The sequence below is a fragment of the Echiichthys vipera genome (assembly GCF_963691815.1).
Source record: "Echiichthys vipera genome assembly, chromosome: 21".
NCBI lineage: Eukaryota > Metazoa > Chordata > Actinopteri > Perciformes > Trachinidae > Echiichthys > Echiichthys vipera.
In genome coordinates, this window is record NC_139846.1 from 18,029,277 (window position 1) to 18,044,216 (window position 14,940).

At 40.5% G+C, this 14,940-nt stretch overlaps 1 protein-coding gene across 1 annotated transcript; it reads left to right on the forward strand.

Annotated features, from left to right (window-relative positions):
• Positions 1 to 517: 517 nt before the first annotated feature.
• Positions 518 to 13,714, forward strand: rec8b (REC8 meiotic recombination protein b; the record flags this gene model as incomplete). The annotated part of the gene is made up of 18 exons (XM_083936405.1): positions 518 to 573; positions 671 to 739; positions 2,101 to 2,243; positions 3,174 to 3,249; positions 3,736 to 3,853; positions 5,803 to 5,878; positions 6,452 to 6,519; positions 7,419 to 7,500; positions 8,444 to 8,510; positions 9,449 to 9,605; positions 9,972 to 10,106; positions 10,594 to 10,669; positions 11,351 to 11,529; positions 11,806 to 11,845; positions 12,024 to 12,099; positions 12,201 to 12,302; positions 13,276 to 13,382; positions 13,623 to 13,714. 18 exons carry the CDS (start codon positions 518 to 520, stop codon positions 13,712 to 13,714), a joined length of 1,719 nt encoding a protein of 572 aa, XP_083792531.1.
• Positions 13,715 to 14,940: the final 1,226 nt, after the last annotated feature.

A 14,940-nucleotide genomic window follows, 5' to 3' on the forward strand; every position in this document is an offset into this window, starting at 1 on the left:
GTAGTTATTTACACATTTATTTCTGCATTTATGTATTTAATTATTTATTGAGACTAAAGTCAAAGAGGTTATAATAAATAACTGAAATTCATTTACTAATTAAATAATTAATATATTATAACTTCTTTGCTGAAGTCATGTTTGGACCTCCACATAAAGTGAAACTATATGACATGTACCTGAGAATTGTAGTTGATTACAGTACTTGAGTAAATTAACTTTCCACCGCTGCTAATTATCTGCCGTAACCATAGTAACTGATTCTTTCATGGACAGTACGGCCTGTCTTCAATCCCCAACTTAACTTTCAAACTTCCCTATAGTCCCTGAATGCATCACGAGTGTTTACTTTCAACGTGGTCAATCTCGCAACCTGATTGGTCCGGTGTGATTTGACGCGGGAAAAACGTCGCTCAACCGAACTTACCAGTGTTTAAACATCTTACCATTAGCTAGTTAAATCCCCAAACCTGTACCTCTTTCCTCAGAATATCTGCTATATTTAGAAACTGTAACAATGTTTTACTACCCAAATGTCCTCCACCGCCACACTGGATGTTTTTCCACAATCTGGTGAGTACAACAAAAATAAAGCCTTACTACACGGTAACAAATTAGCCTGTCAGCAAAGGCTTTATTTCTAAAATGTATAAATGTGTTGTGTTTACAGGTTAGCGGCAACCAGAGGTATCAGGGTCACCCGCAGAGAGTTTCTCAAAGTCAATGTCAGGCGAACATGGTGAGAATATCCACAGGCTGATGGCTAATGTGGGCTTTTCTGTCTGATTTTGATGCTAGCAACATTGGTACCAAAGTAAGTCAGGCCCGATAAAGGATATGTTACATTTTTGCATATGTATTGTGATCTTTGTAGTATTTTTTTAAACCATCAGGTAAAATAAATAAAAAGTTGAATTCCTGAACATTAAAAAATAGTTTATTAAATAGCAACATTTCAGTACTAGACCTTCATCAATACTGATGAAGGACTAGTACTGATAAAGATCTAGTACTGATGAAAGTCTAGTGCTGATGAAGGACTAGTGCTGTTGAAGGTCTAGTACTGATGAAGGTCTAGCACTGATGAAGGACTAGTACTGATGAAGGTCTAGTGCTGATGAAGGTCTAGTACTGATGAAGGACTAGTGCTGATGAAGGACTAGTGCTGTTGAAGGTCTAATACTGATGAAGGTCTAGTGCTGATGAAGGACTAGTACTGATGAAGGCCTAATACTGATGAAGGTCTAGTACTGATGAAGGTCTAATACTGATGAAGGTCTAATACTGATGAAGGTCTAATACTGATGAAGGTCTAGTACTGATGAAGGTCTAGTACTGATGAAGGTCTAATACTGATGAAGGTCTAGTACTGATGAAGGTCTAGTACTGATGAAGGTCTAGTACTGATGAAGGTCTAATACTGATGAAGGTCTAGTACTGATGAAGGTCTAATACTGATGAAGGTCTAGTACTGATGAAGGACTAGTACTGATGAAGGTCTAATACTGATGAAGGTCTAGTACTGATGAAGGTCTAGTACTGATGAAGGACTATTACTAATGAAGGTCTAATACTGATGAAGGTCTAGTACTGATGAAGGTCTAGTACTGATGAAGGTCTAGTGCTGATGAAGGACTAGTACTGATGAAGGTTAGTGCTGATGAAGGTCTAGTACTGATGAAGGTCTAGTACTGATGAAGGTCTAGTACTAATGAAGGTCTAATACTGATGAAGGTCTAGTACTGATGAAGGTCTAGTACTGATGAAGGTCTAGTGCTGATGAAGGACTAGTACTGATGAAGGTCTAGTACTGATGAAGGTCTAGTACTGATGATGGTCTAATACTGATAAAGGTTAGTGCTGATGAAGGTCTAGTACTGATGATGGTCTAATACTGATGAAGGTCTAATACTGATGAAGGTCTAGTACTGATGAAGGTCTAGTACTGATGAAGGACTAGTACTGATGAAGGTCTAGTACCGATGAAGGACTAGTACCGATGAAGGACCAGTACTGATGAAGGTCTAATACTGATGAAGGTAAGTACAGAAATACAATGTAAAACATATCATTCATTTTGTTATATACTTAACATTACAGCGGGGACATTTTGGACTATGTGACGGCTCAGGTTCCTCCACCACAACCCAACCTACCGAAGCCCCGGTTCTCTCTCTACCTGTCGTCTCAGCTGCAGTATGGCGTGGTCGTAGTCTACCACAGGCAGTGTGGTTTCCTGCTTGGTAAGGAAGTGGAGGAAGCAGGAGTAGAAAAACAGTTGTAACTCTTCTCCAAACTACGTTGTATGTATATATATATAATATACTGTAACTTCCTGCTCGGTTAGAGAGACAAAAACAGAGTCTGTTTAATGCAATATAAAACCCACATACATGTTTACATTTGCAGATCATGCAGTCAGTAAGCGAGAGGATTTTCAGTTTAACAATAAACATTATTTTCTTTTAGGCAGTTTTCCAAGGCAAGCTTAGGTAAAAATGTGAAAACACAGTTGTCCTTGTCTGTTGCTAAAACAGTGCTGTTGTCATACATCTGCACAATGCAGGCTTCCCAAATAACCCTGGCAAGTCTAATTTAGAAGCCAATATAAGAGCAGATGAATGCAATATTATCAAACTCAGTGTCTCAACAGCCTCTATTCATCAGGTCTTAAATTACACCGTGACACTGATATTGCATCCGACAGGTTCCCAATCATGCTGTTGTCATGGTTGATGAAAACAGTGCAATACAATGTATAATGATAAGCAGGAGGAGAAGCCACTGTCTGTTGTCTACAGGGGGTTTTGGATTCAGTATTTCATTTCATCAAACAGTAGAATAAAATAGAATGGTATGGTGGCGTTTGTCATCTCAGTCTTATAATATGATTTTTCAATATTTTATTTTCATTGGTCAAGACTAGGGTGTGGATTTCCATAAACCCAGAGTTTAAGCGAAATAAGCTTGACCCATGATGAAGACCCATGATGAAAATACTACCTAATAACTAGGATGCCAGATGTAGAGAGGAGGCAGAATGGTCGTACCTGTGTGGTCACCTTCATTACATTTGTAATGTCAGATATTTTAGACCTTAAATATGAGGACTCTGCTTGTGTTTCTGCAGGAAACTACTACACTTAGAGGTTTAACCCCTTTCTGTTTTCCAGAGGAGATTCAACAGACTATTGACCGCCTGCTGCGCTCTAAAAGATGCACCTATATTGATATGGCTGAGTCTGACAGGTCTGCACACCCACAAGCACTCACACACGACAGATTTGATCACGCGCAGTGGAAGAATGTTTTGTTTCCTTGGGCGGCTAAAAATTTTAAGCTGTGCAGAGGTTGTACGTGTTTAGGGATGTTTGAGCTCAAAAGCGTCTGGTGGAATATTTATGAGGGAGATTGTTCCGGGGAATAAAGACTGAAAAGGAAATGGCAGTGTTTTATTGAGTGAGTGATGGACAAATTCAGCTACTTTCATGTGAATGGCATCATAAATGTTTAATTAGCCATGTTATGTAACAGCAGTAATGTATCAGCTGTTGTTTCCGCAGATGCAAAAGATGCTCTGCGTTAATCTGAGTCCAGTCATATTTTATTATAATGTTAAATTCATGAAAATCAACAGTGCAGAAAGTGTAGCATTAGCCTGTATAGCACGAAACGTGTGTGATGTTTTAATATTTTTGTTGATAACATTGGTGCGTCTCGCTCTTTGTCTAGCAGGTTGGCTTTGGATGTGCCTGACAGCCTGTACCTGATGGAGGAGACTGAAGGAGCTCAGGACCCCTTCTTCGGTCTCATGGAATCACACCAACTGCCCAGCCCCTATAAAATAAAGCAGGTACATAAACGGTACCTACAGTCATATACTGCGCATGTATTTAAAAAGCAGCTCAAGACCCATTTGTTGTTTTGTATTTTTCTTATTTCTATGCCTGGGGTTGTGAAACACTTTGTGACGTCTGCCCTTGAAAGGTGCTATAGAAATAAACATATTATTATATAATTATTATTTAATACTGAGGAACTGCTGCTGCTGCTGCTTCAGGACAGAAATTGCTAACAACATCCAACCAGCCTGCTTCACATTTAGAGAGTGAATATTTAATATAAAGTGCGAATTACCAGGTGACTGTGACTGTGTACAGGCCAATTTGATATTGGTTGAGTTTTGTTGGGCTACACTCTTAGACTGCACTCTCTATGTATGTGTAAGTGTGTCGCTGTTCTATTGGATAGATGTGATCAGCTGATGTGTGATAAAACACACCTGTGCATGCAAAAGGATCCTCTTCCTGACTGAACTCATGCTATAGCTTCATGACTCATAGTAGTAATGATTTGAAGAAACCTAATGTATGTAACAAAGCTGAAGCTGATCCAAGAAACTCAGTACTAACTAGACTTACCCTGTACCTAATATATGATGTATTTATCAGGGGTCGTACAGGTGCTTGAAATCCTTGAATATAGTACTTGAAAATGCTTGAAATTGTATCTGCATAATTCTCACAACAAATAACAGTAGAATATAATTTTAACTTAATTTATTATCCTTCTGTTATTACACACACATTACACAACACCATTTTAGTTGTTTATATCATAATACCATCTCTTTTAACGTAATTTAAAAAAGTGAAATAATATATATGTATTTGTAGAAACATGTAATTTACCACAGCTTTAACATAAGGTAAAAACTTGAAAATTACCTTGAAAGTGCTTGAATTTGACCTTGGAAAAGGTGTGCGAACCCTGATTTATTATAACTGAAAATGTCTCAGAAAAACTGCAGTTTCCAGAAGAAACATTCCCACGTCTGAAGAACAGTAATAAATGAGGCAAGGCCTCTAATGTAAGACGCTTTGAGAGTTTGGCTCTTTCAGTAATGCTTTAACTTCTGATGTCCAAATCCGCAGTAAATAGATAAAGGATTCAATTTGATAATGATAAGTAGGTTCATCTGACCACATTAAGCACAAATGCTCAACTGCTACAAGTGATTTTTAACCCCCATGCTAACATGTGTGATATATATGCCACACCAAGCTTAAGGACATATAGGTTGACCTGGTACAATATGCTCTTGTGATGTTACTTTTCAGGGGTTTCCCACATTATACTGTATGTTTCTTGACACGCCTTATAAATTATAAATCTACGATATCCCACTACTACTAGTGAGTCATTGTTTTATGGCCCTACGTACACAAGTGTAGGTCACTCTCATTCTAACATAGCATATGCACATATCCCTCTATACTATGCTTTGGTATTGTCCGATAAATCACAGTGGATAACTCTTACTCACTCTGTGGGCTGTAAATCTGGTGGACATGACTGAACCTTGTCCTCCTTGTGTTCTTTCCCTGTGGAAATACCATGTGTGACTTATATCACGGACCGAGCCAAAGTGTGAGGCTACGTAACTATGGACATAATAATGTAGAAATACTATCATGGGAGTTAACGGATCCCTAAACTGGACTGTGGCATTCAGAAGGCATAGACGAATCTGCTGTATATTTAGATTCAGGTTGTATTTTAAACATAAGTGAATCAGCTTCAGGTATCAAACAGGCTAAAGGCAAAATAAAAAACACATTACCTCTGAAGGAGTTTGTTTCTTTAACAACCCTGACCTCATGTTTACATACAACAAATATTGAAAATGAAAAGGTGGTTTTCTTCAGGATCAGCTCACGCACACTCTGGAATAATCCAAGAAGATGAATCTGTTCCAGTATTCTGTCTTGTTATATAACACTTGCAATGTATGTTTTCTAGCCAATGTTGGTGATTGGAGAGGCAGGTTCACAGCACTCCCTGGTGCCCAGTCCCCACACCGCACTTGACATACAGGGTGAGACTGATGATTTACCATTTGAAAGTCTGTGGCTGTGTCCCGTTTCAAGACCAAACATATCATACTTCATTAGAAAGAGGACTCACCTGAAATGGGACACAGGTTACTGTATAACCATGTTTATAGAACTGCTGCGATTATTCACTTTGAATCAAGCTACTTTAAACAACAACACCGATTGTGATGATTTGTAATAGTGGTTGTGGTAACATTTTGCCTGTTTCTGTTCAAGATAATATAATAATCTTCAAAGGTTTTAGAACTGGGTCAGTTCATTAGCTTAGATTCCATAAATGGATTATCGTCTATATTTAAACGTCTGGCACAGAAAGGTTTCTATTTCCACCCCTGTTGGAAAATTGTGAATAAATGTTCGTGTCATCAGCAAATGAATCATATTGTATCTGCACCTAATGTATTATCAATCGCAGGCAGGCCAAGATTTCATTTTCTCTGTAAAGAAAAAGATGATTTAAGTGCTTCAAACACGGGCGAACCTCAGCTCGTCTCACCTCCTTCTTGTGCTGCAAACATGCTTTGCTCCTAATTCCTCCTGTTGTGTTGAATCAGGTTTCAGGTCACCTCCAGCTGCCATCTCCCTGACCGAGAAGGAGCAGTTCATCATCACTGCTGCTGAGGTAACCTCTCTGTCACAGCCCAGGGTCAGGGAACATCCCAGTCATCATTTTTCGGTATATCAGGTGTCCCGGTGAATCATTGAGCTAGGATGCAGACCGTGTGCCTGCAACAGTTTTAGTTAAAGTCTTTGTTACAAGTTAGCTGCTCGCTTGTTGGTCCTTTCTGTCACTCTTCGCAGCACACTCTGTGACAAGGAAGTAAAGCCAGTGCAGATTCTGTATTGTCCAGTCTGTTTGATTTAAACTGAGTTTTTCGGGAGGTGTGTCGTTTTCACTGCTGTAAAAAGAACAGACATTTATGGGAGACAGTTTTGAAATGCCATCTATTTTGTAAACGGTGCGTATAAGCAGGGGAGTTAATGGTGTAGGGGACTGTGGACGTAAAATACCTGATGCCTAACTGAGTGTCCTGGGTTCACCTCAGTGTCCACAGTGCTTAAAAAGAAGACAATGCTTTTAATGGTGTTAGTCATAAAATGCAGTTGTCTCACGACAGTAAGTCGAGCAGTACCTCCACACACACACTATTACCCTCCTCATTCTGTCACTTAAGGACTGATAATGCTCCTCCTGAAGCATCATCAGCTGATGAAGTGAATGTTGGCCTGATAAGATCTGACTTAATTACATCAGCCTGCACTCACAGTTTGTTTACAGAGATATGTGGCTCACACGACACCCCCCCACCGCCCCCTCTGCTCGTTTTTGCTTTGCATGCAAAAGTTTAGTTATGTCTTTATATATGCTTCTGTTTTTGTGGTTGCTGTATTTTATTGCTGTTTTACATCACTTTATTTACATTATTCATTTAAACAGACTAGTTGTTTCTTATCCTCATCTCCTTTTTCTTTGCTTTTGCCCTCCTCTGACTTTTGTCTGTTGCCTTGTTTCTGTATCAGTATTATGAGGGAGATGACCTTCCCGAAGCCACAGGCAGAGAGATTGACCTGTTGATGGATCAACCAGACCAGTTCCGCGGAGGTGTGTGCTTCTGTTTTTAACATTTATCTTATTTATCTAACATGACCGTGTTTACACTTGGCTTTAAAAATGTGTCCCGGGTGATCACATCACAAGTGGGCAGCTCTAAAGTGAAGACGCATTATGATCCAAGTACTCAAACCGCTCGCCGAGGTGGTCTGGAACACATTTGATCACATTATCTTTTGTAGTGTAAACACTAATGTAGGGACTTAACAGGAAAATACATCATCAGTGCAGGGTGTGGTGGATGTTTTGGTGACAACGCTCTATAACTTGCCCATTTTACGACAAGTTAGTTAGTGTGTTGCCTGACCGTCCATCATTTTGCTCTATTGAAGAGGATGAGTTGGATTCTGCTTATACGGACATCTTCAAGTTTACTGACACAACCACATATGGAACTGGCGAGGGTGTGGATATAATAACTGTGTGCGAAGCCTTTTAACCTTTAACAGTAAAGACAATTATCTGTAAAGTGTTTAGTGGATCAGTCCCACAGTGTGGTCCTCTATTGTAATGAGTCTGCACCGGTCAGACCGTTCAAATTCTTTTATGGTCACCGCTGTAATCGTAAAAAAAAAAGGCAGTTCTGACTGTGTGAGTGCTTTTGCTGTCAGAAAGAAAAAGGGGAGAATTGAGAGGGAACATCTCTTAACTGTGGGAACGCCTGCCTTGCTTTAACAAAGGTGCCTATTGTTCTTATCAAAGACACGGACAACATGTCAGTAGCAGTTGTTTGTTTTCACCCTTGATTCACTTCCTGCATTCAAACAGCAGTAAGAGATCAGAGAAGAAACTGTTAAGAGGTTTGGTACATCAAGCAAATCCAGTTTATTTAATTACAGTCATCTGGTTGTGGCTAAGCTAAGCAACATCTGTGTTTATTTATGTCCATGTGTTCTGTCACATTGTGACGCTGTGCATCGTGTGTGTTAAACAGAAGTAGAGGAGCGGGAGACAGACGAGAGGACCAGGGAACGTGAAGGAGCCATGTCCCCTATTGATCAGTGAGTCAAAGGATCACGGTGTCCGCAGGGTCTTAAAAAGTATTTAAAGTTGATTTAAAGTTTGATAAAATTGTTAATTGAGCAACAATACCACAATTAGCACACTCACTCACTCACTCACTCACTGAGAGCTGCCTGATAAAAACTTTACAGGGTTTATACGCGTGCTGGAAATCCTTGAAAACACTTGCATTTTAGTGTGGTGTTTTCAAGGTTTGGATTTTTAATAAAGTGCTTGAAACTGCTTGTAATGTATGTTAAATAGGATGGCATAAGTGACATAACACAGAGAAGCTGAAAACAAGACTTTCTGCCATTTTGCATGAAAAATGGCTTTTGATGCTCAACAGATTATCAAAAGAGTTGGTGATTGAATTTCTCTGGATCTATTAGTCGAGTTAGTTTTCCTTTCATTTGTTGTCCTTCTGTAGAAATCTGCCTCAAAACATCATGTTGCTTGTTCATAGGACAATAACGTCTAATTTAATGTGATGAACAAGTGTACTGTTTACAAATATGAAGTTTACCGCAGCTGTAAGTGCTGTAAAAGCCTGAAGATGCACCTTGAGATGCTTAAAAAGGGCTTAAATTTGACTTGAAACGGTGTAGGAACCATGCGTTATGTCAGGGGGTTAAACTACCTAGCTATGTGCTATTTTACAACTAATGTGTTGTAAATGTGAGTTCAAATGTTGAGCAGATGTAGCCGGTTGGAACTGAAATGGTCTTAAAATGTCAGTTTAACCTCAGGATTCTTGCATAAACCATGCATGAACAGTATCTGCATATTTGATCATTCAGTATGTTTCGCCCTGGCCTGTAATGACTAGCTGCGTGAAAGGCAGATAGATATATTTAGTTTGTGTGTGTGTGTGTGTGTGTGTGTGTGTGTGTGTGTGTGTGTGTGTGTATGTGTGTGTGTGTGTCTGTGTACCCAGGCTGAAAGACACAGTGCTGGGAGCAGAGCGGGACAGTTTGTGGCTGCTAGACGAGGAGTCGGTTCACCCTATGGAGGGTCCTCTAGTGGCTGCTGCCCTAGAGATGACCCCACTGCACGTTGCCATGCCAACTCCACCCTCTGGTACATCTGGGAAAGAAGGAGACAGAGCAACAGAAAGTCCCTATGAAGAGGTGGGAGATGGGTGATGACTAGTGTGTTCAAGTTTTTATTTACCTGCTTCCCAAACAAAGATATGTAGGAAACAGATATGAAAGTGACAAAGCATTTGCTGTCATGACAGTTGTCATCAACTTTAATTTAGATTCCACGCAGTGACTCATGAGCAGTTAGGTTTTGGAAACAAGTAATGGAAAGCACATGTGGGTGTGTCAACACTTAGATTCATAGTTTCCAGATTGTGTGCTGGAGTGTGATGTCCTTTTTATAGAACCAATGCTGTAATCACTAAAGCTGTGGGTGTGTGTGTGCGTGTGCGTGTGTGTGTTTCTCACTGCCATCAGGTGGGTGCTCCTCCTCTTCGGAAGGCCGGTGGAGGTCGAAGGCGTCAGCTGGTGTTTGCGGACCCTCAGGTCCAGATATCTGAAAGAGCAATGAAGGAACAGATCACAAACCCGCGGGCTGAGACACAGGACCTGGTACGGAAACACAAACTCAGTCATAAAACAATGCAAATGCAATAGTTGTGTTATTAAAGCATCCCAGTCAGTTAGAGTGACATTTGGTGCCCTTAAAGGCTCATGTGCACCACAAGGTTCTGCTACTTTGACTCTGCTGGCTGAACTAGTTTACTCTTATCAAAGGTTCACCGACACCGACCAATTGGATTCTTTTGCCTGCCTGTAATCAAAGACTTGCCCTCAAAGTGTCTATTCACCAGAGTTTCAGTTAATTAAACTCCAGCTCTCCACTTCTCCTCCTGCTCTCTAATCCCACTGGGATAGTGCTCATTGATTGTATTTTTTCTTTCCTTCTTCCCTCATTCCTTATTTATTTAATCTCCTTTGAGACACTCATTGACATTCCCTTTCCACTATGTACACTCTGAAGAACACTGAGGGGGGAAAAAAGCAGAGATCTACATGAAACTGTATCATCGAGCTAATATTTTACTCTTCCTCTCAGGCCGAGGTATTGTTGGATTTACCCTTGATGTCCAGGCGTTCCACTCCTGCTCAGCTCTTCACCGCCCCCTGTGGATGTCAGTGCTAAGTGCTACACCTATATTAAGCCCAATACTGATACTACTGACATAACATTCACAATTATTCCTGAGCTTTTTGTTAAATAATGAAATTATAAAATGTCATTAAGAAGCACTCAATAGGCAAAACTAAAAGAAACTGACAACTTGGCAGAATTTGCATCATAAAATACAATAATTAAATAAACATTAACACATAACAGTGTTCAGTGTCATGGTCCAAACTATCACACCATAAACCCATGAACATCTGTAAAAATAAGAATGGGATGAATTTAATCCTTGTGAGTAATGACAAGACTATTAAAAAGCTTGTTTTTTCTTCAGAGTCACATTAATGTTTTACACTTAAAATATGTCTGACAAGTGATGCAGTATCTGCAAATGTATTCCAAATAAATAAATTAAAGAAATCCATATTTAAGAACGTTAAATGAATCGCTCTGAAATTTGGACTCAACATGTTTAGGTGACAGACAAACAAAGAAAGAATGGTGCTCAAGGACACGTAAATATTATAGAAACTCAACCCAGAGTCTAACTCATTCTCTTTGAACGTGTTTTTAATCAACAACAACCTTGCAGGGCCTCTGAAATATTTTTATGAGCAATTTACAGCAGCTGTGATGAAGAAAATACAAAATACTGACCAACAACTGCCCTTTGACCCCTCCACAGCCCTCCTCCACGCTGACCTCCAGTCACTGTGGAAACAGTCTGCCTCACTCACCGCCCTGCCTGGACGTTGGGAACGACAGAGAGAGGAGGACGAAGAAGAGGAGGCGAGAAGGGAGTCAGAGCAGGACAGGGAAATGCTGAGGACAGAGAGGAAGAGGAGGCACTCGAGCATGAGAGAGGTGGGTCTGCGTTGTTTTGTTTACGCGGTACCACATAATGTCCTAATGTCTGCAGGGGAGAAAAATGACAATCTATTCTTCCCAAACTCCAGTGTCACGCAGGGCTCAAATCTGAGAGGTTATTTGTGAAACTGTGGCTACAGTAATAAAGGTTAGCCAGCCGGCCTGCAGTCAGAGCCCGCCAACTGAGTGTTCAGCTCAGTGATGAGACAAATTAGATTATAAAGCTCGTTTCTATTTCACAAAACTCTGCCTCCCTCCCTCTCTCTCTCTCAGATATCCAGTGAGTCAGGACTACAACCCGCGGACGGCTCGTGTAAGAAGTCTTCCTCTCTTTCTCAGACACATTAAATAAGCTTTTCACATCATGTTTTGGCGACATCATAAAAACATGATTTGCTTAAAGCTGCCAGCTATTCATTGTGTGTATGCGTGCGTGTGTGTGTGTGTGTGTGTGTGTGTGTGTGTGTGTGTGTGTGTGTGTGTGTCATCAGCCGTATTAGACGTGATCCTGGACATGTCCAAAGAGGACAGATCTGTAAGCGATGTGATCACTCCTGTCAGCAGATGGTGAGTCTCAGATGGATACACACACAAACAGGTAGATGGATGAAGAAATCGATCACTGTGTGTGTACGTGTGTGTGTGTGTGTACGTGTGTGTGTGTGTAGGTCTCCACAGGAGCAGGCCAATCTACAGATGGAGCCTATAGCGGAGGAGAACGTCGAGATGCCCGAGGCTCAGACTGACACAGAGAGCAGGGACATGCTGAGGTACTTCACACACAAGCAAGCTTACACACACACCTTCATGTAAACCAAGCTGCTGGTTATTTACACTCTGGATATACACACGTCAGATTACCTATGGTGACACTGGATGGTAGAAGAGAATCCATTGAAGAGCGTGTTTATTTTGGACCCGTGTTCATTGCTCTGGTGCTCCCTTGTGTTGAGATTCTAGCACTGTTGTCAGAATAACCCTGAGGTGATGAATGTGTTTGTGTCATGGCGCGTTATCTTACACTGAGCGTCTATTTGAATAAAGGTAGACTGTGGCCATGGCAGGTAAACCAGCTCATACATATATATATATATATATATAAGGAGATGTTTATATTTGGAAAAGCCCTTTTTGCCTCCAGCGTCACAGGTTGACCCACATCCGACTTTGTTTGACACCTGCTTTGAAATTCAAAATAGAAGCAGCATGCCTGAGGGATGACCCTGAGCCACAGACACATTTCACTGTTCACCTCTTCTCCCAGGGTTACAAACAGGAATTATGGTGGACTTTGAGTGTGTCTGCTGTATAAATCATCTGCGTTACAGTGTCGGTCTGTAAGAAGCCAGGAATGGGACATTTAGGCATGAACCTGTTAAGATCTATCTGACTCACTCTCATGTAAATCAGTTCTAACAGGAGTTGTATTCATAGCAGTAACAGTGGCTCTATAATCATTAGTTTCACTGGAAAGTGTACTCTTAGGTAAGGCACCATTCAGACACAAGGCATAAATGGTAAATAGACTGCATTTTTAAGCTCTTTTCTGTTGACTTTGAATCGTCTTAGTGACGACACAAAAGTAAGGACCCAAGTCAAATTCATGGGTTAAGAAAACATTCAAATTGCTTTAAAAGACAATAAAAACTATTACTTATGGAAGCTTGATTCCTAATGTGACCATATCAGTCCGCGAGGTTGAATCCCATCATGCACTGCTCACACACTGCTGGTGTTTTTCAGCTGGGTGTCCTCCCGTCTGCAGATGTTTGGAAAAGTCACCTTTGAGTCTCTGGTGCCCCCAGAGGCCGACCGCACCACTGCTGCTCACACGCTCTACAAACTTCTGGGTGAGGAGATCAGAGAATGAACACATAATGTTCCTGTTCTTCAGTGAAGCACCGACGACCTAGATATTGATCTCATACAGTTATAAAGACAGAGAGAGAGCAATTAGGAAGTTGTTAGTGTTAAAATAACTGGGAGGAAACCATGGAGCTGGGACCAAGATGCATTTTAATAGTCAAAGACATATTTCATATTTTAAGTGACATGTGGATGTATTAATCTGTGATGTTTCTCTCCCTCAGAGCTGCTGTCTGCTCGTCAGGTGACTGTTCAGCAGACCGAACCTTACAGTAGCATCACCATAAACCCTGCAGCGCTCACAGTGACCGTCTGAACACGTACACATACACATACACATACACACACACACACACACACACACACACTAAAGTCCCATAGAGGTGCATTTTTTTACTGATGATAATGACTGAGTTTTATCCTTTGGGGCACGAGATGAGGTTATCAGATCTCTCACTCTCATGATATCTTTCATTGTGTAAAACAAACGATCACACAGGTTAAATGTTTTTATATGAATTGTTAAATTACTCAGAAGGGTGAAACATTGAGCTGCATTCATTTGCTTTTGCCCGGGTTTTTAAGATTTTTAACTTTTTAAATCTGGTTCTGATTTGTTCATATGGTTGTATTTTTAAATATTTATACCCACTGCATTGAACTTCACATAACGTTACTGTTAGTTTTGACCATCTGGACCTGGTAGTTAAACAGTTTGTATCTTCTGTATGGATTTAAACCCAGTGTTTTTTTAAGATTTTGACCTTTTTAAATCTGGTTATACAGTTTGTATCTTCTGTATGGATTTGAACCCTTGTAATGATTTTAAATGACGTTGTTATGCAGTTTGTATCTGCTGTGTGACTTTTTATCCTTAACTATTGTAACTTAAGCTTTTAATAAATGTTTTTTTTTCTCAGTATATCTCAAAGCATTCTTCCACACTCCACACATATTCACGTCTGATTAATTTAGTGTTTCTGTCGTTATTTGAGAGAGTATTTACCAGCCTACCATCACCTGACATTGAACGCAGACAGGATCCTTTACCAATATTGATCCTTGGAGATAAATCCAGAATAATGGCAATGAAGTTTTAATCCAGCAGCCAAAGTATTCTGATTTGATTTGCTTGTGGTGCAGAACAATGTACAGTACCCACTGAAATGTGACGTCCGTACATCAGCACCTCCCCGCCTCCGACAGGACCGCTGACAGAAACCTCCTTTCTGACCTCATGCCTCGACAACTCCACACAATTAAAGTGTCTGGTCGTTAAACGTATTGTGCACTGCTGTCTGTGTGTGTGTGTGTGATTGCGACAGTATCCCTGTGGCACCTCATTATGACAGCTGAGGTCAGTGCTGCAGTCACACAACAGAAATCCGGCCTCACATCAGCACAGAAGAATGGTCACATGTGATACATTCAGGTTGTGGTGTTAGGCCATGAAATGTTCTTCACACTGCCACGCGATGTTTTGATTAAACAAAATGCATCATCTAAAATAGGTCGACTTCTTTTTTCTACTGTGGTCCCCTG